Source organism: Sinohyriopsis cumingii, chromosome 3, assembly GCF_028554795.1.
Source record: "Sinohyriopsis cumingii isolate HCF-2022 chromosome 3, ASM2855479v2, whole genome shotgun sequence".
NCBI classification, from domain to species: Eukaryota; Metazoa; Mollusca; class Bivalvia; order Unionida; family Unionidae; genus Sinohyriopsis; species Sinohyriopsis cumingii.
In genome coordinates, this window is record NC_142963.1 from 99857729 (window position 1) to 99885434 (window position 27706).

The following is a 27706-nucleotide window of genomic DNA, read 5'->3' on the forward strand; positions in this document are numbered from 1 at the left end:
GTAATGAAGAAGGTAACGAAGGTTCCGGAACAAATTCTTGCGAGGAGAGAAAATCCACAAAATCCCAATTCACCTCTTCTGAAAGTAAGTCCGGGTTCCCTTGGGCAGTCTCCCCTGTTGGTGCACCCCAATGGATCGTTTTCTGAGTTTTCGTCATGTTGAATCACTGTCGCATAGATTGACTGCACACAAGCGCTAGCGAATCTATATAGACCACGTGACGTCACAGACTGTTCTCTTCGGATTGGATGCGAGCTGACTGAATTTTGTAACGCGTGTTTGGATTGGTGAATGAACTCAATCCGTTTCAATCCTACCTCTACCTATAAATAAGCGCAGTTCACTGCATTGATTCACCTGTTCTCGTCGCTTCAAGATGTGGACCACAGCTGAGTCATCCACCCTTGTGTCTTCCATGATGTTCAGGACGGACATGCTCATGTATGTCCGATCCAAGTGGACCGTTGTCCACAGGACAAACACCAGCCTGTGGATACGTAGGATCTACGTTGAAAGACAAGGATGCCTGAAAAGAGTGCCGATTTACGGGCCAACAGTGAGACGCAGCCTAAGGACAAGAAGAAGACCAATGCGGTGCCATTTATGTTAATGAATACATTAACATAAACCCAAAGGCCCTTTTCAGGGCCACGCAAATTTCTCGAAAAGAGAAACACTTTTCAATTGCCTACCCTTTTTTTAAAAAAAAAAAAATCCCCTTGTCCCTAAACAAACCCAAACTCTATTCCCCATGTTAAATTCCCCTTGTACGTAAAATGACCCACAATTTTTCGCCCTGTTAAATTCCCCTTGTACGTAAAGTGCTATACGATTTTTCTCCATGTTAAATTTCCATTGTACGTATAGTGACCCAGGGTGTATTTTAATGCTAATTCCCATTGTACGTAAGGTGACCCCCCTTACTACTCATTGCGTTTGTTTTTGTAATCAAATCATTATATATGCTTTTTTTGTTATAGGTGTTGTCTAATGTTGTAATGCGCTTAGAGGTTCTAAAGATTAGGCGCCATCCAAAGTCCTCATTATTATTATTATTAGCATCTCTGTTCAAATGAATAGTTCATCAGAATGGATAAAAGCAGTGGCTTGTTTGTCCAGTAAACTTAAATCTTCACTAGGTGCATGGCAAAAGGACATTTTACAATATATATAATGGCAAAAGGACATATATATATATATCGTCCCAAGGGCAAGGGAGACTGGGTGTTTAAATAATTTTTGCATTAATGAATAATGGCAAAACCTAAAGCGAAAGAAATCATTGTTGAATTATCCTGAGAATCCAAAGGTCCAGACAAGGGTACCATAAAATAAAACATTCACCTATGTAATCTATGCCATGGAGAAAAGGTCCATCTATATTGTCATTGGAGGAACAGTTTTGAGTAGCATTCTGTGTTATAATTTTTATGTAATCTACATTGGGGTAAAGTTGCAAAGGTACAGATAGTTATTTTTATCTTCATATTGACCTTGTTACTTCTTGTATTTTATGCACAATGGCATACACATTCTCACAAATTACATCATATACACAACCTCACCATCCAGTCGTAAGTATATGAAAGACCTAGGGCGTTTCTGCGTCATCTTTAAATCTTAGCCAATTGGTTGAAGTGTTGGCAAAGTATATCAACTCAGTCCATTTACAAGTTCAAGGTCAATCCTTCGAATCATAGCTCAAATGAGCATCAAAATCTGTCATTCAGACTGCCTCGATTATTTACGAAACAAGGACAGAATGTCACAGGATGAAGCCGGGTTGGGACTGGGTTAGGGAAGACACGAAAAGCACCGGCGTTTACAAGATGTTTATTTATAAACGCAATTTAAAGATTAACAAATCTGACACCATTATAAACAAAAAGATAAGGAAAATTATAAAAGTTCCTAACATGGAACTATCAACAACAATTAGAGAAAAAAACTCAACATGAATTTAAATGGAATTTAAAAACAAACGTGAATTCCTATCACCTATCAACAAAATAAAAGTCATCTACACCCCTATATAAAGAGTCTTGAATGTATCGTTCATACAACGATATTGAAAGGCATATGAATTTGAATGTATCGTTCAAATAACGATCTAGAAAAGAATGCAAATTTGAATGTATCGCTCATAATACGATATTTAAAAACAGTAAATTTGTATCGTTCATAAAACGATGTTGAAAAGCAGTGTAAATTACGATCTATCGATCGTTCACATAACGATATAGCAATAGGAATGGATGAAATGATGAACCTATCGATCGTTCACATAACGATATAGCAATACGAATGAATGAAATGATGAACCTATCGATCGTAAACCGATATTGAAAAAAGAATGACTGAAATTATGAACCTATCGATCGTTCACACAACGATATAGCAATAGGAATGAATGAAATTATGAAATGCAATAGTGGAAATAACATGGAACACTATATATAACTATCGTGGCGCCCATTTGACGTCCAAGATGTAACTCCGGTCCCACGCGCTCTTGTCAATGGCCAGAGAAGCACCAATGCATGGCTCGCTCCTCTCAGTCTGTTCAAGGATCCCTCGAGAACTCACATCACAGACCCGATGGTCGCGAAGCCCTGGTCCCTCGCATCGAGAAAACCAGTCCACTCTTCCGATCCAACGTCACCAAAATACAGCGTATATATCACACGAAACCCCACAGTTCTGTGACTCCACATCAAACGATGTATAAGGCATGGCAGGCATGTATAAAGCAGCTCTACAGCTGGTGACTCCACATTAAACCATATACAAGGCATGGCATAAGGCAGCTAAAATTGTAACTACTAAACCGTGTAGTACATATGACACGGATAAGTACTTCTGCATTGATATATGTTGCGCATGCGCGCACATGAATTCGTTACCCATTACATTAATCGTTTAATGCATGCAGCGTATAATTAAATATCAATTTGTTCAGTTACAACAAATAGCTAACTCGAACCAGACTAAAGTATTGCTAATATGGCGTTGTATAACCTAGGTGTTGACTGTAGAATTTAGAATAAATATACGTTTCCTGCTCGTTAGCTACTGCATTCAATGAATATTTTTGCAGGTGTAAGTCTTTTTGAAACATTAAGGTTCTAAAACATCTAAAGTATGAAAACAATTCTGTCATAAACGAATAATAATAAAGAAAATTTCATTACCTCTACAGCTGAAGATTTGCTTCCGGAAAGGGGTAAGCTTCCTGACAAGACTCGGCGTAATGTAATTTGGTTATAGAGAATTTGCTCTATATGTACACTAGCTGTGACAGATATGCGCAGCTAGGTACTTAGGTTTCCCGCTGAAGGCAATTTGCACGTGCAGGGGTCTGAGTTTCGCTTAGGATTTCGAAATAAGTAGAGCCGAAAAAATATACCACCCTCGGGTGAAGCTGTACGCGGCAACGAAACCCGAGTACATTTTTGACAACATATACATATTGATATAACTCATACACAATTTCGTGACACTGAACAATAAGCTTTGAATGCATAAAACCATTTTTTTTTCCCATTCGTAACTTCACAGACAATCCTAAAGTCAATCCATATGCATTATATGCTGAGGTGGTCTGAATAGATTGTGGATTCCATTTTGCAAAAATTACTGTGCCAACATACATCCTAAGAATATTTGTGTCTTTGAACAATATCTGAGGTGCAGTGCCAAATTACGGCCTTCCAGGGACCTAAGCACTGAAAATATATGGCTCCCCCTCCTCTCCTACAAAATGTGAAACAAAAAAAAACAAAAAAAAATATTAAAGCTAAAAAGGTTGAAAAATTCCAGTGTTGCCATCATTCCAGATCAAAATACTCGCACAAACAGCTCTAAATTGTCATATATAATTCATTCAGTTTTATCATCAATAATTAATTTGATATTTTATGTTGCCCCTGTTGGGTTGGTGCCCTAAGCATGTGCTTGGTGTGCTTAATTGGTAATCTGGCACTGTCGAGGTGTTCAGAATGGCACCCAATCTATGAAACCAGCTGAGATAAATAGCTGCTTCTCATATAGTGTCTTTGGTGCAAACTCTGACTTTAATCAAATTTGTCTATGTCTATGTATATGTTCTGATCGAGAGAATAAGCATCCTGCATCTTAGCAAAAGTACGGACTCTCCTTGCGTATTTCTCCTGACGCACCGGGGATATTAGTCTGGATCCCCGCTTCAAATGCTACATCATAAGCACATCGCTACACAAAAAATTAAATGGGAGACACAAAATATGATAGGAATTGGTTTTTGATATTGGCTTGCTGATATACGCTGTGTACCCACGAAAGAGGAAAGCTAGTTTTCTAGCCTATTTCTCTCTTTAAAATAAAACTATGCTCAAGCAGAATTTTTAACTGGAAACCACATTTTTCATTGTAGAATAATGTCATCTGAAGGAAAAATGTGCCATTAATACCATTCATTGTTGCAGTTTCTTTTGTTGTTTTTTTTTTCTTCAGTCAAACGCTTTGTTGGTACACTGAGGATTAACCGCGACTACAAAGCAACATATCAAGACAAAACCAGTGCAGACTTTAAAAATCTGGAACAAGAGCTCACAACCGAGGTACGTGAGGACATTGTAATACGTTTTGCTATGTTAAATCTCTTCTAATTGAGTTGTTACTTTCCTTTCACAGTGTGTATTACTGTCTGCTCTAAAGTATACCTTTTATATTTATTGAAGCTTCATACCTTTAAACTATGTAAAATCAATGATTTATTTGTGTTTATTCATCGAAACTTGTACGATATTTACATATTGAAAATATTGCACTATTATTAGACTTTGTTCCTTATATCAGTCAAGGGTGATCACCAAGTCTAATCAAAATATGAGTGTCAAATCAGTTAAACATGAAATATAATATCAGAATAAATTTTTATTATGTTACATCATTTCCATTTTGTTGTTACCGTATTTACCGTATATGTTGGGACAAGGTATTTGTTGGGACATCATAAATTAATTTTAAAATTGTTTATGCACTGTATGTTCTGGGACACATCGATTTTTCGAGTCGCAAGTTGTGGGACACCTTTTAAATCATTTGAAAATTACATGTCGGTAATGCACACCAACTGAAATTTTATTTTTAAAAATATAAAACTGTACGTGAGATAAAACTCTTAATCCACTGCAGCAGCATCTCATCAACACAACCCTTCTCCTGCACACTTACTATCCATTCTTTCGGTACATGAATATTTTTTTAGCTTTCTCATACCGTGAAAAAGTGTTAGAGGCAACACTTCATCTGAAGCGGAAACTGCAAGGACAAAAGTCAGATTTTTTCAAATCTGCACTAGTCTTGCTAATTCTCACACTTTTGACCCCCATCTTATCGTTAGTCCATCCAGGAATGCGATCAAAGTACACTGGAGTTTCATCCATGTTAATGACGATATTGTCGGCGAAATGATCTGTTTCTCTTCTGGCCTTAATGAATTAAACACGTAATTTTATTTTCTCCAAATATTCTGGGTGATGCTGGGTCATCGATGTTCGCGCACGAAGTACTATATTGTGTCACTTTAAAAACTGTTCCATTGTTTCACTTTTTTTTCAAAATTTTCGTGAATACCGGTGAAAAGGAACCAAAGGTAGCTTCTATATTGCGGCCGTCTTTGTATATTCAAAAATAAAAAATACAAAATCGGCACACTTAAAAGAATCCATAGTCGGCTTCCGAGGTCAGCTTGATTTTCAATAAAATAATCATTGTATTGATATCCTTTAAAAAAATTGCGGCTTCAGAGTCCAAAGGCGGGTTCTGAGGTCCTCTTGCTTTGTAATAAAAATAACCTTTGTCTTTGATGTCCTGTCGGTGAGTTCAAAGAAGAAATTTATTCCTGGCTGCCAGTTGTGTTTATTTACCACCAGGGTTTCTATGTGCTTGGCATCTGTAGTAATAATTAATACAAAGGTGCAATGATGTCTGTGGGTAAATAGTAATGACACTTTTGCAACCCGCGCTGGCGAAAAGATTGTCACTTGCACTCAAGTGAATGTATTTTCAAATAATGATATTTATTTGCGAGATACTGTCAATCAGTAGACCTGGATATAATTAAATCTTGGCTATTTTGCACCGTACACCGTGTCATGCGTCAATGGCAGTTGTCTTCAATATATCGGTTGATTATTTCCCTCTCGTTTGCGAAATCATCTGCTTCTCTTCTGGCCTTCACGAATTCATCACATGATTTTACTTTCTCCAAATATACTGGGTGACGCTGGGTCATCGACATCTGTGCACAAAGCACTATACTGTGTCACTTGAAAATTTGTTCGATTGTTTCAATTTATTTTCAAAATTCGCGTGAATACAGGTGAAAAGGAATGCAAGTTTGCTTCCATATCTCGGCCATCGTTGTATATTCAAAAAAAATATTTAAAAAAGTCAGCTCACTTCACAGAATCCATAGTCAGCTTCCGATGTCGGCTTGCTTTGCAATAAAATAACCTTTGTATCCTTTACAAAATAAACGTAACCAAAGTCGGCTTCTGAGATCGGCTTGCTTTGTAATAAAAATAACCTTTTGTCTTTGATGTCCTGTTGGTAGGTTCAAAGAAGGAGTTAACTGCTCTCTGCCATTCGTGTTTATTCACCACCAGTGCTTCTATGTGCTTGGTATATGTGGTTACAAATAATACAAAGGAGCATTGATGTCTGCGAGTAAATAGTAAGGATACCTCTGTAACCCGAGCTGGTGAAAAGATTGTCACTTGCACTGAAGTGAATGTGTTTTCAAATGATGATGTTTATTTGCGAGATACTGTAATAGAGTAGACCTGGATATAATTAAATCTTGATTAGTTTGCATCAAACACCGTATCATGCCTGAATGGTGTCTTCAAGGTATCGGTTGAGTATTTCCCTCTTGTTTGCGATTTTGTTGGTTCCAGTTTTCAGTCGGATAACATGTTCAAACCTTTGAGCACAACCACACACAATTGCTTCTCATTGTTCATGTCAGTAAACAACGTGGTGTGTGGTATCGCTGATACTATCGGACATAATTGATACACGCTACAGTATGAAAGCCTACGCTACTTCTACAGATTTCATGGATACATTTTATTCTTTATTGTTCATGTTGAAAAAAAGAATAAATGATAACAACACAAGGTGAGTTTCTTTCTTTTTATTATCAATTAAGCGTTTTATTTATCTATTGTATTGCAACGTGAAGGGGGGGGGGGTTTGGAGAGACGAGCACAAATGCAATACAAATTTGTTTCGTTTCTTAAGTCTTGGGACATATGACCAAAGTCAAAAAATGTTTCACCATAAATTCTAGGACAGGAAAAAAATAACTATTTTATCGTGTCCCAACATACACAGTGTTTAGTGTTTCTCTTTTTGAGCTCTAACATATTTATTTTTATTTATGAAAACATTGAAACTTTAAATATTATGCAAAAGCATTTGTTTGTTTTGATTATGTGTATTCACTGAAAGGTTTCTCCGATATAAGGTTAACACCATTACTTCCTTATTTATGTTTCTTGATATCTTTCAGCTCAACAGTGCTTGCAAAAATGGAAGCTTACGAAATTTCTGCAAGTACAGTAAACTGCAGAATACAAGGTAATAAATACAGTAAAACTTCAAATAAACCTGTCATAGTAGAATATGGTATTTTTATGCAGACTGGTCCTTAAAAATCCTTTCTAATAATATCCAAACATATTTATGCTAGACACAGCTTAACCCAGGGCTAAAATTTGGTTAAAAAATATCTGGTTCAAAAGATTTACATTTTAGAATTTTATTTGGAATTGGCACCTTATAGTCATTATTTTTCTGAAATGCCATTAAAAGCAAAGTAGGCTCCTTTATAGATGCTGCTGAAGTAACTGTGCTGCTTAATTTTAGGGTTTGAATGAAAACTATTGATTTTACTACAGCCAGTTGATTTTTTTAAATGCTACTTAAAGAGACAAAATAAAAATTTGCAATGTGTAGTTTGAGTGTCAGTAACTCTTTTAGTTGAATTGACAGCCATAATACTCATTAAAACCATCAAGGAAACAAATTATTGAAAGAAAGAAACGCTAAAGAGAGAAATGTACTCATTACTTGACTACCAGTTGACAGCAAATTTTACATCAATAAAATGGCTACAAATACTATTTGACCTTTAAGTTCTTGTTTGAAAATAATTACATTAGCAAGAAAATATAATAAATTTAATAATTTCTTTATGAAACCTGATTTTTAAATTTAGCAAGTTATTAAACAATGAACCATCAAATTATCTAAGTTTTATTTTCCATTTAAAATTAGAATTCTTTGATTTTATGAATTAAGCAAAAAATGTTACCATGTAAAATATAAATGTTTTAATTACAGGTTGAGAATACGCATCTGATGATGACTAAATGAACAATAATGTTAAATTGGAATAGTGTACCATAATTTAATGTTTATTATCACAATATTGATGTTTGTTTTGGCAATTTTGCATGTAAGTTGTACCCATTGTATACACTAGGAATATCGTCTGCCTTTTCTGTAGCATACTAGAAAAAAATACCTCAGATATTTATTTTCATTTTGAACTGCCCATAAGCCTATAGTCATTGTTACTGTATAATAACTTCACTGGTGTCATGACCATTCGATGGTGTGTCATTGATAATAGTAAACTAATCACTTGTTTGTGACTATTGAAACCTAAGCATTTATTAAATATTTTCAATAAACATTGCAAAAAAATATAAATAATTAAACATGCAGGTATTTCATTGATTGTTGAAATATTGTTCAATATTATTTTCAACAACTATCATTTTAGAAGAATCTATTCTTTTACATCCCATGGGATGAATATCTGCTAAAAACGTATCAGTTTGGAAATGCCGCTGTTGTTACTTCCAAATCTCTTTCACAGAAGTGAAGTTATGAGTCCCATTGGAACGAGATTAATTTGTTCAGTCTCTAAGTATAGGCACGATATGTAATGTCCTCAGCCTTTTAAGTGCATGCTGTAAGTAGACACCATATTTCAATCAGAACATTCCAGTCTTTTCTGATTTGAGTTGCATACCTTCACTAGTTACACTTTTTGTAAAGAGACAGGTGTAATTGTACTGATTCTTCCAAAACTGGAAAGTCTGATTTGCTGAGTATTATCAAGCAGTTAGATATACAAAGAATATATCAGATATTTAAAGATAGTCTATGAAAATACATCTCACTGATGGTTTAATAACAAATGTCTATTTCTGTAACTTTTCCATGAAAAAAAAAAAAAAGATAATTCTATTTGCCATGGCTTCCTTTCCCATTAGGGTCCTCAGGGAATGTAATCTGCATAATATAATATTTAGTAATACAAGCAGGATTAATTACCCTTAACTCATTTGTTGTATATAGAAAATCAATTTATGAAATGAGTCCATGTGTGGTTGTAACTGTTCATGTAAACTGTTTGAAAATGAGAAGCAAGCAGTGAGCAAAAGCAACAGCATGTTTAATATCCAACGAGTGAAATGTTGTTGTTCATTATTATTTATTTGTTGTTGTTTTTTTAAGACTGTAAGATATGGTAAGTTTTTTTTTTACAGAATTAAAACAACAATTAGGCCAGATGTTGTTACTATATCATAATGACTTAACTAGTGTTACACCTATATCATCACTATTAGCAAATTAAGTAGTTGTTTCTCTTGACAATTGAAACCAGTGATTTAAACTTTTACAGGGGAAGTTCTAACATTAAACATTAAACATGCAAGTATTTCATTGAAGGGTGAGTGTTATTTTCAACATTTATCATTTTGTAAGGATCTGTTCATCACACATATATGCACTTGATGTAAATGAATAGACAATCAATGTCAGTGTCAAATTGGTCACTAATTTCAATAGGGTTTTGTTAGTATCATGCCAAGAAAAAAGGCTGAAGACATTCTGATTGATTGACCATATAAGGAAGCAGTGACTGTGACCTTCATTTATGATGGTCAATACAGCCATACATTGTATATTTAGCAACAAAATTAAATACTTGCGGATGATTTCTTCAAAATCTAATTCAGTTTCTTATTTTATCAGTTATGGAAGCATCTTAGCAGTAACAGAGCTTGGATACCTGTCTGATGCTATTGTAACAGAAAATTATGTGACATCGTCATTGTCACAGGCCCTATCACAGAGTACAACGAGTATTGCTCAGGCAATAAATAAGTCTTCGATAGCATTCAATCAACTGACAGGTATCTGCATACATTTGACCACACTTCATGTCTTATCTTGTATTGTTCTTTTTCTTTCCTTTCCCTAATTCATTTAGTTTGAGAATAGAAGATTAGAGTCTATTTAAAGTTGTCATCAGTTCTAAACTATGTTCCAGTTAATATAATTTAAACCTTTACACCAAACTTCTGTAACTCAAAGCAATCACTATCATATTAGTTCCAGTCAAACTGATGAGCTTTCATAATGTTGATTCCACTCCATCTTAGAAATATGGATTTGAACCTGACACACCTTTTGACATCTTCACCATCAAGTTGTCATGGATCCATTTTTTCTATTTTTTCCTTTCTTTGTGTGGACACCTCCAGAACTCCATTTTGATAAACTAACAGTACTAAGAGATGAACTTCCTCCAATTGTTCTAAAATTAAAATGTTTTTTTATCTGTTTATTCTCTCTCCACCTCCTTCTGTACTGTGGGTTTTAAAAAAAATCAAACAGAATTTTGAGTTAAAAAAAGAGAATATTATTTTTTATATGGGGTCCTGTTTTTAGGGCTTTTTTATCGGATGTACTTGTTTTGAATCCTGAGGCTGGGTTTCCAATCATTCTCCCTTAGTATAAAATTGTATTTCAAACCAGGCTGCATTACAGCTTGTGGCTGCAGGTTTCCTAACCAATTTGGAAGGTCTGTTTTCATCCTGGCCTTGGCTAGATATATGTTGTCATTTTTACTTATGCAATGTACAATATTTGTTGTAAAAAGTGAATTTATCCCATTGCAATATGTAATATATGTCAAGACTGGCCTTTCCTTTGTTCAAATCTCTCATAAGTTTACATTTTTCAATAAATATCACCGGGGGTGGGGTATTTAACACACACACTCATTGAAGAAAACACAATAAACTCATAGATGGTTTACTGTGTAATAACTGTCATAGTGCCACATAATTTTTGGGTAAGGTTTAGTCTCTGGTTTCCTTTTTCCCACACATCTTGAATAGGACTGCAACTAAAGTACTTGATGAATTACAAGGGATTTGCATGTGTAAATCTTATCACCAAAGACCCTGACATTATTCAAGTTATGAATTAGTATACATGTACTAGCACTGTATTTGGATTATTGGTTTGTTGTTTGTTTTGCATTGACTGCCAAATATGACAATGAAAAATGAAAAAAGCTGATCCTGGCAATATGCCTACTACAATAAAAAAGGCACATCTGTTATACAGTATAACATGTAGAATATTTATTATGGGTGTTGGAAATTATTTGTTGCATATTATGCAGTAAAAACGTTTGCTTCTTGTACTGAATGTTTTTATGATGTGTGTATATTTCACTTGAATTTTTTATATTTGTATCTGTCAGCTCCATCACCAACATTTTCTTGTTGTGTCTTGTGTCTGGTTTTGTTATGGGTTTTGTTTGCTGAGTCTCTTATGTGAATCTATCTTGCATAGCACTGTGATAGCCTAGTTGTTCAGTGTTCTCAACTCTTGCTTTACAAGCAAAACCCCAGTATTATTTTTGTCTGCTTACAGTATAATGTTACCTATTTGATTTGGGCTTGTGTTAGTATGCATTTTTTTCTGGTTTTGTTACGTTAATTTTGGTTATTAATTATGAATGAGGACTTGTTCACTTCTTCGTGGGGGTGGAGATTGGACCACACTATGCACACCATCCATCTAATGGGAATGACACACCCTACCCCTACCATCCTAGTGGATATAGACACACACATATATATATATATGGTTTTGTGGGAATATGCCATTATTCAGCACACAGTAGTCTATACATGGCAGCCAGTATATTTGGTATTGTAAGAGCCTGGGAAAAAACACAGCCCATGGAAGCTAATAGCAAGCTTTCTGGTGGCTGAGCCAAGACACAAACCTGGACAGACAGAGGTTACAAGGTGAGATGTCAGCAATCTGTAAAAGTGAGCACCTTAGTCACTGTGTGTGTGTGTGTTCATGGATAAGTTAACTTTTGTTTCTTAAATCAGTTGTATTTTATCCAATTTGTATCTATAATCTTAACAATCAGGATTGTTACATTCCATATATTTCTGTTTCTTTTTTGTTTGGCTTATTATTTTAACCCATCTTATTATTGGGTTATTATAGTAACCTGTGTTATTATTGGTTTCTTTTATTAACCCTTGTTATTATTGGGTTATTATATTAACCCATGTTATTATTGAGTTATATTGACCCGTGTTATTATTGGGTTATTATCTTACTTTCTGATAAGTAAGTTATTATCTTCTAATGCTCTATTCTCTTTGCATTCTAAGATTAAATGTTCTTTTGTAAATTGGCCATTATAGCAGTTAAAATATAGGAATAAATAATCTCAAATTTTCCACATTCATACCAATCTTGTATGTAGTTATATGAATAAATAATCTCAAATTTTCCACATTCATACCAATCTTGTATGTAGTTATATGAATAAATAATCTAAATATTTTCCACATTCATACCAATCTTGTATGTAGTTATATGAATAAATAATCTCAAATTTTTCCAGTTTCATACATCTTTTGGGTTTTCTAAATTTTAGTACTGCTTAGGTTACTCACTAATGGACTAAGTTGTCTTTTGGAATAACATTAGAGAAGCTTATCAGTTCATATGGAATGGACATAAAAGTGCTATATATGTTTACTCCAAAACATGAAAGGTTAGTTTTAAAATTTGAAAATATTTAAAAGGATTGAAACATTTTCATCTCAGCAATATTGTGGTGATATAATTATTCAGCTCTAGATGGAGATATAAGCTTTTAGATGGTCAGATGAAAATTTTATATATATATATATATATATATATATATATATATATATATATATATATATATATATATCACATACATTTAAAAAAGACCATGGCATTTAAAGTGTTGGTATAAAGCAAATTGATATACCAATATTATTGGTATATCAAATTGTGATCTGCCCATGGTGCAATAATACAAATTTAAAAACATTCAACTGCAGGCCTATAGATCAGTGATGAATTTCTACTCATTCATTAATCATAAATGACATATGAAAATACTGTTAAAAAGTATTAATAGTCCCTGTTTTCTCAATGAAATTAAAATTGTACATAATTTATTGGAATCCTTTTTATCCATTCCCCTCTCTTTTCTTGGGTAAGGGACAAAATAAGCAAATATCTGGAGTGAGAGAGAAAAACATATTACGCTGGGCAAAAACATTAAAACTGAACTTGTACCTTAGTAACCTACATCATAAGGGTATGTTTACACTTTCTATGGGATATATCTACGGTGTTCATGATACAAAGTTGCAATAGCCAGTTGACACTAGGCCTATATGTTAAATTTGTTGGTTACAAGGCACACGTACTGTAGAGTATTTAATGCTTTGTTGTTGTTGTTGTTTCTTAAACCTATTATAATTATTAAAATTGATTATTAATTATTAAATATAAAAATGTCCAAATTGTTGCCCCCCCCCCCCGTATTATTGATGCTTGATATTGGTGAAAATCCACGAAAATACGAGCGTTGTGGATTTTTGCTTCTGTCATATGATGATGTCTATGAACCTATGAATGATGGTAAAGTTTAGTCACACCATCCAAAGGGAGGGAAAGAGAATTGTATAGTCTTTAGAAATGTTAATTAAAGCAGAATAATGAACTGTCAATATATTAAAATAGTTTAATTACCTCTTATTGGTTCATCCTTTTGCTTAGTTTCTATTCATGCTGATTTCCATACGCCAGTATGTGAATGCCTGACAGATCAGGTTTAGTGTACAAGAAGCTAATCTTGTTTGATATATACACGTTTTGTTGCGTCTTATTTCTTTATATTTCATTTTCGATACTGGATTGAAACTTAACTCACTGGTGTCATTGTTATTGCAAGACTGGAAAAAAAGAATACTCATATCTTCATCATTTAGTGTGATTCTAATGATACGATGAGTGACTGTAATTTCAGAGACGATAACTATAGCACCAACAACCATTGCAGCTGCAACACAGAAATCAACACCTTCTCCACTATCAACACTTGGTCCAGGTAACCAGGGAGATGGAGCCAGCAAGAATGGGAGCTTGCCAGGTGCATGTTGTTAATTGTTGAACTGCCAAAACAGAAATGACCATATAAACCAATCTGAATAGGATTTTCTTTAAAATCATTATCTATTTTGAAATGTTTACAAAAATGATATTGTTTTTCATTTTGCAAATTTCATTAAAATTTGAAAGACATGGAGAAGTTATGACATTTTGAAATTATATATGTCATATAGAAAATCTTGCCTATGATGATCAGTGAACCAGGTCAATTCAAGAATGAGCTTAGAGCCCCAGACTTATATAATGCTTAACAATGTAGACTACCTGAGCTGGGGCAATGGTTAACTGGAAATTAGCGATAAATTACTAAAAGATAGTATCAGGTATGTGAAGGATCGAGAACTGTCCATTAAGCAGGTAGCAATTTTAAACTATATTCCTATATAATCCAGTTGGTTGTAGATAATTTGTTACATATTTTTCAACCTTGAGCAATCCTTAATGTTTAGATATTGAAATTAACCTTTCAGATATGGGGAGAATGACTCTTTAATGCTTTGCAAAATTATATACCAGTATTTAAACATGTCTTTTCCCCCACCTTTAAAAAAATATAATTATTGGCATCTAACAAATATGAGTAGTTATGTGTCCTAAAGATTTGCAATAGTACATGTTTTAAAGCTAATAGGATTCAGACTGATGGAAACAATTTTACCTGAAAATACATGATACCTGAAAAATTGTATTTAGGTTGACATATATGCCAGTAGGCAGCTTTCACAATATCAGCGCACATGTGATAATTGTAAATGGCAAAACTATTATTGACCAAAGGGGTGTGAAGTGTATCGTGGCTTGAATATTCTTGCTCTTTGAATGATTGGATGATTACTAAGCTATATCATAAGTCTTCAAAAGTGCACAATAAACATCTGACTCTCCTACACTTATAATAAAGTTCGTAACATGCAAAATTGCATTTGCACATACAGCCATTGATATCATATGGATATTCAGATTTTCATTGAAACATTTCAGTTATCTAAGTGCCATATATTTCCTTTCCAACAAGCTAAGAGTTAAGAGTTAGATGTAAAGTTAAGAGACAGAGCGTCAAGATTTTATGCTTTTCATATTTTTATGCTTGCTCCAGGTCACCAGTATTTTCAAGACTGTAGATTTATGAATATATTGTCGTGCCAAAGTAAATACGCCAGCAGGTATATATGTATATTTAGGCATGCAATTAGTTTTCTCAAGACAGTTATTTAAGTAACTTGCATTTGAAAGAATCCCAGCCATCTCAATTTTCACCTACATTTGTACTAAATGATGCATTTTTGTCAAATTCCATTCTAGAGAGCTACACTGTGGGAACAATTACAAAGAAGATTCCTGATTAGCCAAAAGAATTTGAACATTGCTGGGTCATTTTTCCAGCTAGATTTGACTAATCAGCTGTTATCTTGACATTCTCTGCTATATAAATATATACAAGAGCTTGTATTGTGTGAAAGTTGATGGGAACTTCAAGTAGCTGTAATATATAACAAATACTCATTTTGTATGTAAGTTGGCAACATTTTCTTATGACATGCTGGCATATTCCCTTTGGCATAATGATGTATCAATAAAGCTTCAGTGTTGAAAATACCAGTAATCGGAGGACAAGTATATTATTAACTGACATGATATAGATCTAATCATTTTGAGGTTCCCTATCTCTTAACATTTCCATTTTATGGCTTCTCAGTAGGATAAGACGTTTCCCCCCTGAAAGGCACAAAAACTATTTTATAACAGTTACATACAACCCTATTTAGACTACTTTAATACAGTATGGGGTAATTCAAACGATAAAAATATAGCAAGGCTGGCACATATTCAAAAAAGACTACTGTATTAGGGCTAATATCAAGCCAGAAAGAAAGTAAGGAAAATGTAGCTGGTAAGTTAAAAATATTACCTATTATAAAGACCGAATCTGTTTGAGAAAAGCCAAATTATGTACAGGATATCCCATAATAGTGCTTCTGAATGTTTACAATCACTTATTCCAGTATAGGCTACCTGGTAATACTCCTCACCTGCAATCCATGTCTACCAAACAGCATAAAATTCCCAAACCAAATAAGGAGTTATTTAAAAAAAGTTTCCAATACTCTGAAACTCTGCTCTGGAATAGTATTCCAGTTGAGATTAGAAATGCCCACTCTATTTCTTTCTTCCAAACCCAATATATCCAGTGGCTTCAGAGATGCAGCTAAAATAAATAAATTCCTTTGTACGAGGGCCTCAAGTTAGATTAGTTCTTAGCTAATTGTGTTACCCTCTTTAAATATGGTCATTATTATTACATGTATTATTATTCTGATTCCTATAGATGTGTGATGGCTTGCTGAAAAGGAAACTTTAACCGCATCAAAATGATGCCAGAATTACTGAAAAGTGTCTCTGTAAATGCAAACACCATAAACAAATCAAGGGCTAAGTGTGAAACTGCAAGATAATTATGTTCATAAAATATACCAATTTTGGTATCCATCGTTTCATTCATTACCTGTTGGCAGATTAAGAATATATTATTTATAAGAGACACATGCCAAAAGCTAGGCGATATTGAGCTTTTGCACTTGCTATGGGTAAAAAATTCATACAGATTTAATTTCAGGGTACGAATATGAATCTGCATCTACGTGACTCAGGGGCGAATATGTATACTCGTCCCAGCCCATTTACACTTGGTCAGGCGACAGGTGAATCCTTATGTGTATATATATTCTTTCACTTTAATTGATTCTCAGATTGGGTTATTCCCGTTGCTGCTGGTGCAGGAGGTGCTTTGGTACTGGGGATCATGATTGCCATATGCTGCTGTTGTTGCAGACGTCAGAAGCAAAGGCCGGATCATACACGCCACAACAATGCATATGTTAGTATCCATACTACTTATGAAAAAATATGACAAATTATCATACAGGCCAGTTGCATGTCTTTATTGCCTACAAAGGGGGGTACAATGTGTAGCAATGTTTGTGTAGAAGAGTAAGATATGTTGTCATAAAATCATAAAATTGATAAGACACGGTTGAAAAAGTGAATCAAAAGTAATATTTTTTTACATGGTGAATTGCCTTTTATAAATAAAAAGGACTTGTAATAAATCTTAATTTGCATCATGATTTCATTAATGTTGTGCCTTTTCTTCAGTGAATTTTTGTTTACAGTAAGAGACCTTTCTGAAATAAAAAGAACCATTAGGAGTGTACACCATGAGTCATTCTGATGCTTGACATAATTAGTTTGATTTTAGCCAAATTATTTATATGGCATCTATTGGGGGAGTCAGTACTAAATAAAACTGTATCAGCCAATGCCTGTAGCGTGTAAAAACTTTACATGGGTTACTCTTTACTGAGAGATAATTGTTCTTACATTTGTTGGTTTCTGAGAAACCAGTAGTGGATACAGGTTCTTTTGAGCAAGTATATCTTTACAAGAAGCATGTGATTTCTGAAAAGCTGCTTTCCCTTGGCCAACAATCACTTGCCGCTTGGCCTATGTGAGGATCTTTTTTTTAAAGCAGTTGATACTTTTTTCTCCTTGACTTAAAAAAATGATCTTGTCAAGTGTTACTTTAACTGTGACATCTTTCTGTTTTTGTTGTTTGTGTGAAACAAAAAACCAGAAAGAATGTTATATTACCTATGCCATGATTTTGACAAAATCATCAAATTTTAATATTTGTTGTCATTGAGTCTGGCATTCCCTGAGGTAGCTAGATAAATCAGCTTCTCCTCCCCATCCCCAACCTGTGTTGATACTTATTGATGATTTGTCGGTCTGATATTACCTATTAATAAAATCAAGGAATTATAATGCCAACAGGTCTGTCCATGACACATTGGTGTACATTATGACACTTACCAATATATCTTGTGTCTCTTGAGCTATTTTTGTTTGAAGGGTCCTTTTACCAATATAAACAGAATGTTTCCAGATCAAATCCTTTGTGTGACAGCCTGTAAATTGATGTTCTGTTGACATTTTGAATTTCATGACTACATGTGGCTATTACGGAATACCAGTAAGTGCTTAAACTGTGTGCTGATATGTCCTAGACAGGTTTATATGGAGCAAAATTACATATTTTAATGAATAGGTGATGTCAGATCCACAAATTGTCCATTTAAGTATCCACAAAACCAAAAGATAGCATCAAAATATTGATAAACCTCATCACATCAAAAAGTGTTTTACAAAATTGCAAAGTTAATTTTCCTGAAAGTTAAGATCACACACAAAAAAGTAATAAAACTTTAAATTTTTATTATTTTTATTATTTTTTTCCTAAATATTTTCAGATTATGCTCAATATTTCAGGTATTATTTTTGATAACATTAATAGGCTTCTATAACATTTAGAGAATTTTGTATGGTGAACATATTAACTTCAAATCAATAAATATATAAAATTGGTGATTATGGTGATTTTTTAATGTTTCTTCAGGTCATTTAATTCATAGATGTCTGAAAGGGATGGGGCATGGAGAAGAAATATTTTATCCCTTAAACATTATTGTCAAACATAACTTTCTGATAAACAGATTAAAAATATTCTAGAACTAGATTTGTCACTTTCTTTAATACATTTTTCCAGCATAGCATTGTGCAGGTTTTTACTTAAGTCTATGCTAAACTGGTTTGAAATATTTCTTGACATCAACGTCTTTTTGTTTGGTTTGGTTTGGTCCTTTACAGCAAAACAGCACAAGTAGGATATTTTAGTACCAATGCAATAGGTAATAAAGTGCCTTGCCCAATGACACACCATGTTAGCTGAACCAGGATGGTCTGATGGTAGGTTTCAAACCTGCACCCTTGTGGATGTGAGTCCAGCACATCAACCACTGAGCCACTGCAACTCCTTTTTTGATGTATTTTTTTTTATACATACATAATTTATCAATTTTTTCAAGACTATTCTTTGATTCTGCACAATTTATCAAAATTTCCTTCAGCAAAATTGATTTTATACTTGATTTTTTCCATACAGCCCAACAAGGATTATGTATACATTGATTGGAGCAATCAAGATATAAAACTGCAGAAGGGAAATAACAGGCATGATCTAAATGACAGAAGACAGAAAAGAGATGGACATAGCAGACAAACAAGAAAAGATGATAAACACTCTTTTGACTCTGGAAACAACCAGCCATATTCTGCACCCAAAAATGTAAGTAATAAACAGCATGAGTCTCATTTGAACCAGCATGGCAGACGACATGACAAGCATGGCAGTGACCCGTTCTATATTGGTGGGAAAAACGGTACAATGTATTGGTGAATTTGCATAAATTGCTGACTTTGGGAATGAATATCATCAACAAAGGCCACGTTACAACAAACAGCATAATGGTTGTGATAATGGACACATGAATTGGTTATTATTGATAGCCATGCATCGTGGCCACAGATATCTTGGAAATGCTTAGAGTACGAACTGGATTCTGAAAATGGGCCACTAGAGCGATTCTGGATACATGCATTCAATATATGGGATGCTTCACATTTTTATGTATATACACTATTATTTCATTTTAATTTGATGTTTTAATGTTTTGGCTCAATAATGTTACTTTCACTGATTGATTGACTGATCAGCTGATTGGTTAATTGATTGATTGGTTGGTTTATTGATTGATAAGACTTTTAATATGAATGGCTGTGTAAGGAATTGATTGATAGATGATCACATGGAGTTGTTTATAATACTAAATTTCTTATGTAACTGTCATGGAACATTTGCAAAAATCTTTTTTTTTAAAAACTATTTCTGGCAGCTATTATAGTAAAGATAACAAGAAACAAATATCCATGTCACATTGCATTCAGTCCAAAAGTGTTAGCTTTATTTCTAAATCAAGCTAGATATAAAAGACAGTTTTGAGTATTTGTACTGTCATCTTGAAGAAAAATATAACGCTATCTTGAGATGGCCTTTTGGCTGATATATTTTGCAATATATACTTTCTGCATTTTACTGCAAAGTAATATAGTCCCTTTATAGTGTATTCTTTTCTTGTATTTAATACAATAAAGTTGTTTAGGTATTAAATATTTCTGTTGCTTAATTTGTCCAATTGCTTTGTCTGAACTATTTTTTCATACATTAAGTTTGTATATAAACTTCACAGCGAGCAAGAGTCAAGAAGCTAAATATTAGATGTTAGCTACACTACAAAAACAATGATACACGTTCATCTATAGATTAAATTCATGTTTATTGTAATTAAAGGAAACAATTATGTTTAAATATATGCACAGTTGTATATGGAAGTCTGTTTGTATTAATCCCATTGGGCATCATCAAGTAAATGTATTACGTCCAAGTCTGAATACAGAACATAATGTTGACCTGTTTGATTCACACAATAAAATCATTCAACCAATGCAATATATATATATATATATATATATATATATATATATATATATATATATATATATATGCACACATTTATCACATTGTTGGGAAAGAAGACACATGCAACATCAACTTTTAGTGATCTTTTTTTACCCTGGTTGTCGGACTTGCCCACTTTCCATTCTGTGCAATAACTCCCTTGGTATGCAACTTTATGTTGATGAAACCTTGGATAAGTCTGATTTTTTTCATTCCTTATAAAGGTCTGCTAGTCATGAAGGAGAGTTATGACCCCTGATTGTTTGGCCTACTCACAAATTTGTTTCCACAGAAAAGTTATTCCCTTAAGTAGTATACAGTCAGAAATATTTAAGTACCATTTTATGGCTAATGAAATGATGAACAACTGGTAAATGAATGGAAACTTAACACAGAACAAACTGATCGATTACTGACCAAATAAAGAATGAACAAAGAAAAATGAAGCATGTAAGAAGGAGCCTTTTTCAAAGTTCATAACACTATCTTATAACTATGTATAAACCTGCTCATAAAGTTGCATATCAGTAGATTAAATAATGTTTTATAAAATGATCTGCAGCATGCCAGATACATGGAGTGTGATACAACATAGCTAAATGATAGTGATGTAAAATTGTTGGAGGAGGACAATTCCACTACACTTTAACTGTGCATAGAACATAAAGTAAATTCTGGGTACTCTTTGGGCACTATCTGACTGATATCAAGGCTGATGTGGATGAAGTTTGCTGATATATTTCTGTGTCATATGGTCAGTTTTTAGGTGCTTTCATTGTTTTAATATAGTCACAAATTCATGGAAGAGGACACATGTTCTGGAAGACCCTTGTTTGTGATCGGTGTGCAGAAAGTGGCTGGTGTGAAGGGGGCAGTTAAGGAAGATACACAATGTAGATTATCATCGATATGTTTTCATCAGGTGTTTTTAATATACATAAGAACCATATGAAGCTCAAAGGTTAGCACAAGATGGGTATTGTATCTTTGGATCAAGACAGACTCTGGTTGAAATTGTCAAAGAGCTAGACTCCTCAGATACCAAAAGAGTGATCAGAGACATTTGAATGAGATTGTCATGGATGATGAAACATGGAGTATCTTTTTTTAACATAACTTGAGAAGATATAATGTTTTGAGAAAACAATTGCTTGTCAAGAGAGTTTTATTTTTTTTTTATACAAAAGGCCCGGTTGTCCAGATACCCGTGTCTGACTCTGCTATCATCTCTGGATATTTTAGTGCCTCCAAAGTGTTACCAAAAGTTGTGGAACACTATTAACCATATATGTCCACAGAATGACAACACAATTATGCATAAATCTGCCATCATGACAACCTTCCTGAAGGAACACTGCATACAAACTTTGTCATACAGCCCTGATTTAGCTCCATGATTTTTGGCTGAACTCTGTTATCAAAGATTCATTAATGCCAGGGCAGATGTGGTTTGAAGTGTAGTTTTGCAATATATGCAAAACGTAAATATAAATTGGCATGTAATAATTGGATAATCAGACAGAGAAAGTGCATGGGGCTTACTTTATGAGTGTGCACTGATATACTGTTCACTAATAAAGAGCTCAGTTGTACCGCACTTTAATATTCAGAACATTATAATACAGACCCATCACATGCCAAAATCTGCTTTCTGAAAGCAACAAATGCCGAGTCATAAATGATAAACAGTGATTAAAGAACAATGAATGACAAACCATAAATATGATTCTTTTGTAGTTATGTCTTTTGTGTAGTCTCTTCAGAAACGTTTGCAAATGAATTTTTAAACCCATTCTTATATTCACATCAATGATAAACACATGACTTAACGAGGTAAATAGTGAATATTGTTGTTCATCCTTCAAGCTCAAAGATGACTATGGTTTGGTTTCTGTAAGTGAGTGGCTGATAAGGCAAATTTGTGCTCTCAACTGCCTGTGGCACACTGGACAGGGGATACATCTTGACATTGCATGATCAATACTGGTACTACTGCAGTTACGATGAGCACTGTCGATTGTCTGTTGTGAGATGGAGGAGAGAAAGTGATCTCAGGATAGTCAGACTGAAGAGTTTGCCGTCACTCTGGTATCAGATGTTAATCTTAGTGTCACAATCACAGAAGTCATCAGATTGTTCTGACACAGTTGGTGATTGGGATTGGTTCAGATGAATCGCTATCAGTAGTGAATGGGGACAATTTAGTCTCAGTGGAAATCCCAGTCAAAAATGTTGTGGGACAGTATAGCCTCAAACAGGAATTTAACATGGTGGGACTGTCTAGCCTCAAAAGGGAATTGAACATGGGCTTTTGGGACTGTCTGGCCCCAAGAGGAAACGAAACATGGTGGAACTGTTTAACCTCAATGGAAATCCAAGTCAAAAAGGTTGTGGGCAACTCTGGCGACAAAGGGAAGTTAACATGGGTGGGACTATAGCGGCCCAAGTGATTGGGACTATCTTGCATCAAGGGATTGGGACTGTCTAGGCTCTATATAAGTGATTTAGCCTCAATGGGACGTCCATGTTAATATGGTCGTGGGCAATTCCAGCAACAAGAAGAATTTAACATGGGGAAATATTGGGCCTGTCTAGCAACAAAAATATTGGGCCTGTCTAGCGATGAAAAATATAGGCCTGTCTAGCAACAAAAAAATATTGGGTCTGTCTAGGGACAATAGGAATGGAACAGGTGGGGTGATGTCATGGTGCTGAACATTGGCAACAATGTTGCAAGGAATTTTTTACCGAAATCAAGCCAAACAGTGATAGCGGGGAAAAAATCTATAATGTCTGGCAGGGCAGGACATATCAGCTACCAAACTATCCATAGTGATGAGAGTGTTAATCTAAAATAAATTTTTATACAAAACAACACATTCATCCTAACAAAATCCACGTTATTTACTATCAATACATTGTGGAGAAGAAATTTTTTTATCTTCAAAATACACCATTACCTACAATCACCTCAACAAAAGAGTTAGTGGTTATAGTCACAATACTTTCCCACAAAACAAACACATTGAGCAGGGACAAGGGTTTTTTGTTAGAGGAAAGAAATAGACATACACACACACATGCATACAAAAACACATACATACATATAGATACACTTTTTGTAAAGGGATACGTTTTTGTTAAGAGAAGGAAACAAACACAAAAACAAATGTATGCATGCACACAAACAAAATACACAAACAAATGTGTGCATACAAAAATACATACACACACATACAAACACTTTTTTGTTAAAGGAAGAAAACAAGCACATACAAAAGTATGCATGCACACAAACAAAATACAAACACATACAAACAAACATGTGCATACAAAAGCACATACATACACACACACAATCACTTTTGTTAAGGGATAAACATGCATGCACACACAAAATACACACAAACACAAATGAATGCATGCATTCAAAAACACATACACACTTTTTTGTGTTTAGGGATAAGCTTTTTGTTATGGGAAAAAACAAGCACATACAAACGTACCTTCACACACAAACCAAATACCCACATAAACAAAATACACACATTCACACAAACGAATGCATGCATACAAAAACACATACACACACACACACACACATACAAGTACTTTTTTGTTAAGGGAAAGAAACAAACATGCAAATGTATGCACACACACACATACAATCACTTTTTGTTAAGGGATAGAAACAAACACAAACACATATGCATGCACACAAAATACACACAAACACATGCATACAAAAACACATAGATACATACATAAACACAAACACTATATTTTGTGTTTAGGTACAAGTGTTTTTTGTTAAGGACAAAAACATACACACAAATGTACATGTGCACACATACACACACACACAAATACTCCAAGCTTCAGCTGAACCGAGCAGGAGAACTTGATATCAATTATAAACAAGTTATGTATAGATTTGGGTTGTCAGCTGAGCTAGTCCGTTCAATCTGTTATGCTTTTGAATACTTGTGTATTTAGGGACATGTGATTAGGTACGCTATAGCTATGCAGATTAAAATTGTTGCATAGCTTTACTGTCCTTAGATGTGTCTCTATAATGTCCCTTTTCTATGTCCCTATTTTTTCTTTGTGTAGTGTGGCTAAGGTGTCAGTAAGACAAAGAGATCTGTTCAAGAGGCTCCAGGATTTAGCTGAACCAAGCATGAGATCTCAGTTATTTATAGATGGGTTATTTATAAATTTGATTAGTTAGCTACGTTTTTTATCCATTGGATTTGTATGTCTTTCTTTGTATCTACAGTGTCACTAAGTATGCTAATTTTATGTCTCTATTTCTATGTCCCATTTTTGTATTTCACGGTCAATTTTTACTAGAGACTAAGTGGCTGACCTGAATATGTGTTACTGTAGGTAGGTAGGTAAAATGAATTTGATAGGGACAAAGGGAATTTTATTTGGACAAAAAAACAAACACACACACTCTCTCTCCAAACGGTATGTGTTAGCTTAGAATGTAAACAAAGATGAAATTTCACAAAATAGACTATCCCTTATACCACAAAAATACTATCCATCACATTAATTATGCCATTTAACCCCCATTAATACACTATCCCAAAATTCTTTTTTTATCTCAGAATGTAAACAAACAAGATGAAATCTCACAAACAAGGCTATCCCTTACACCACAAAAATATTATCCATCACACCACCATGCTATCCAACATATCATACTCAATATCTAAAATGCCTTGTGTTCACTTAGAATGTAAGAGAAGAAAATGAAATCTCACAAAATATCTATCCCTTACACCACAAAAATACTATCCATTACACCCACTGTACCATCCGCTATATCATACTCACTATCCAAACTCCCTGTGTTAGCTTAAAATGTAAGAAAAGGAGATAAAATCCCACAAAATAGATTATCCCTTACACTACCTAAAATGCTATGTGGATAAACTCCAGTGTCTATTTGTAGTCACAACTTGTAGGAAATTCCTATGGAGAAAACCAGTATAGATTTATAGTCTCAACTTGTGTTATGGTCCTTTTAAAAAATAAAAACTAGTATCTATTTATAACTATACATGCGGAAAATCCTGTGGAAAAACCCAAATCTATATTTATAGCCTCAAAAGTTCAAGCTTCAGTTTCGTCACTGTACTGGACACTAGGGAAAAATGGAAACAGTGTTGCAAGTGGCTGACCTGAATATGCACTACTGTAGGTAGGTAGGTAGGTGAAATTAATTTGATAGGAAAAAAAGGAGTTTTATAGGGACAACAAAAGACCAACACACACACACACACTCCTACTCCTAACGTCCTGTTTTAGCTTAGAATGCAACTGAATAAGATTTTACAAAATAGTATATCCCTTACACCACAAAAATACTATCCATTACATCCACTATACCATCCATTATTTCATACTCACTATCCAAACGCCCTCTTTTAGCTTAAAATGTAATAGGAGATAAAATCACACATATTATAATATCCCTTATATTACAAAAAATAATATTCCCCCACCATCTATATCATCCATCACCCCACATGCGAGTTGAGTTGTTAGTTCAAATCTGTCAGTGATTCCGAAGATGACATGAGTGAGCCTGCATCAATGTCCTCCCCTGCTGTCGCAAAATGATGAGAGTCCTGGTTCAGCCCCAAAGACGCACTCACAGAAAATTGTAAACAAAGACTTACACCTACACTATTAAATGTAAAGAGTTCAAGTAGTGTGTAAAAATTTGTCAAATTAAAGTTTATATATGTGTATCTGTTGTTTAATTTTCCCACTGTGTATTGTTTTGAGCCTGTGATCAGCAATTGTTTTCTCACTGTTAAAGTTCAGTCTAATGTGCTGTTTGACCTCGTTGTGGTGACCTCGCTAGGTTTTATTTCCAAGTGATCGTTTGTTTTGATTCCCACTTCCAAATTTCTGAAGTATTGTAGAAGAGTTTGTTTGGTATATTTCTCCACAAAGAAATTGTGTTCCATGGGAGGTATTTGTTATCTAATGAATATTCAGTTAATTAATGTAAAAAAAAAAATGTTTTTCATTCAATATTGTTATTTTCTTGAATATATTCCATAGTGGGGGTAAGATTTTCGATGGTGGTTTTCCGCAGAATTACATTTGCAATACAGGATTTTGTAGGGTATTTAAAACAGAAGCTTGGCGCAGTTTGGATGATGGTCAAATCTTAGGGAATTATGCCCATTTTACATCGGAAATCAAATCTATAACTTGTAGCAAATAAAACTGATTTGATTACAGTCTATTTCAGATAAGAGAGAAATGATAAGAAAAATGTTGAATATGAATTAGTTCCTTGACAGTATAAGCATGCAATATTAATTTTCATATAACAAGGGTTAAAATAAAGTTGAATTGCCCATATAAAGATTTAGTGATCTGAAATTTTAATTATAATTCCAATATTCTATTTATTTCAAGTGGTATAACTGAAATTTTAGATATCAGCCAAAGTTTATTTTGTTTCTTGTACTATGGGGGCCCCGAGTAACCAAGTGGTCTAAAACGCTCTCCGTTACGGACCACTACCATCTCAGCTCTGTCTGTGTGGGTTCGAGTCTCGGATTCAGCCAGTGTGGGTATGTGAGAAAGCTTGCCAGTAGCTTCTCGTGGGTCGGTGGTTCTTTCTGGGGTTTTCCCGGGTTCTTCCTCCACCATTAATACTGGACACCATGTATAGCCTATCGTGTGCTGAAATTAGCGTTAAACCCTACAACAACAACAACAACAACTTGTACTATGATATTCACCAGTGTGTGAATATAATCAAATAAGATGACAATTTAATTCATAAATATATTGTTTTATTAATAATTTTAGTTACATATTTATGTATGTTATTATTCAGCATGATTACATTATTTTTGAAATAAACTGTCCCACATAGAA

The 27706-nt window shown here is 34.1% G+C and overlaps 1 protein-coding gene across 1 annotated transcript in view; it reads left to right on the forward strand.

The window, feature by feature from the left end:
• The window catches only part of LOC149803387 (uncharacterized), a 98815-nt gene extending 71109 nt beyond the window's left edge, over positions 1–27706 (forward strand). Inside the window, exons 19-24 of the mRNA XM_089953924.1 lie at positions 4492–4598; positions 7559–7626; positions 10099–10259; positions 14237–14359; positions 17127–17254; positions 19379–27706. Coding sequence (XP_089810050.1) covers positions 4492–4598; positions 7559–7626; positions 10099–10259; positions 14237–14359; positions 17127–17254; positions 19379–19672 — 881 coding nt within the window. The 3' untranslated portion in view covers positions 19673–27706. The remainder of the gene's footprint in view (positions 1–4491; positions 4599–7558; positions 7627–10098; positions 10260–14236; positions 14360–17126; positions 17255–19378) is intronic.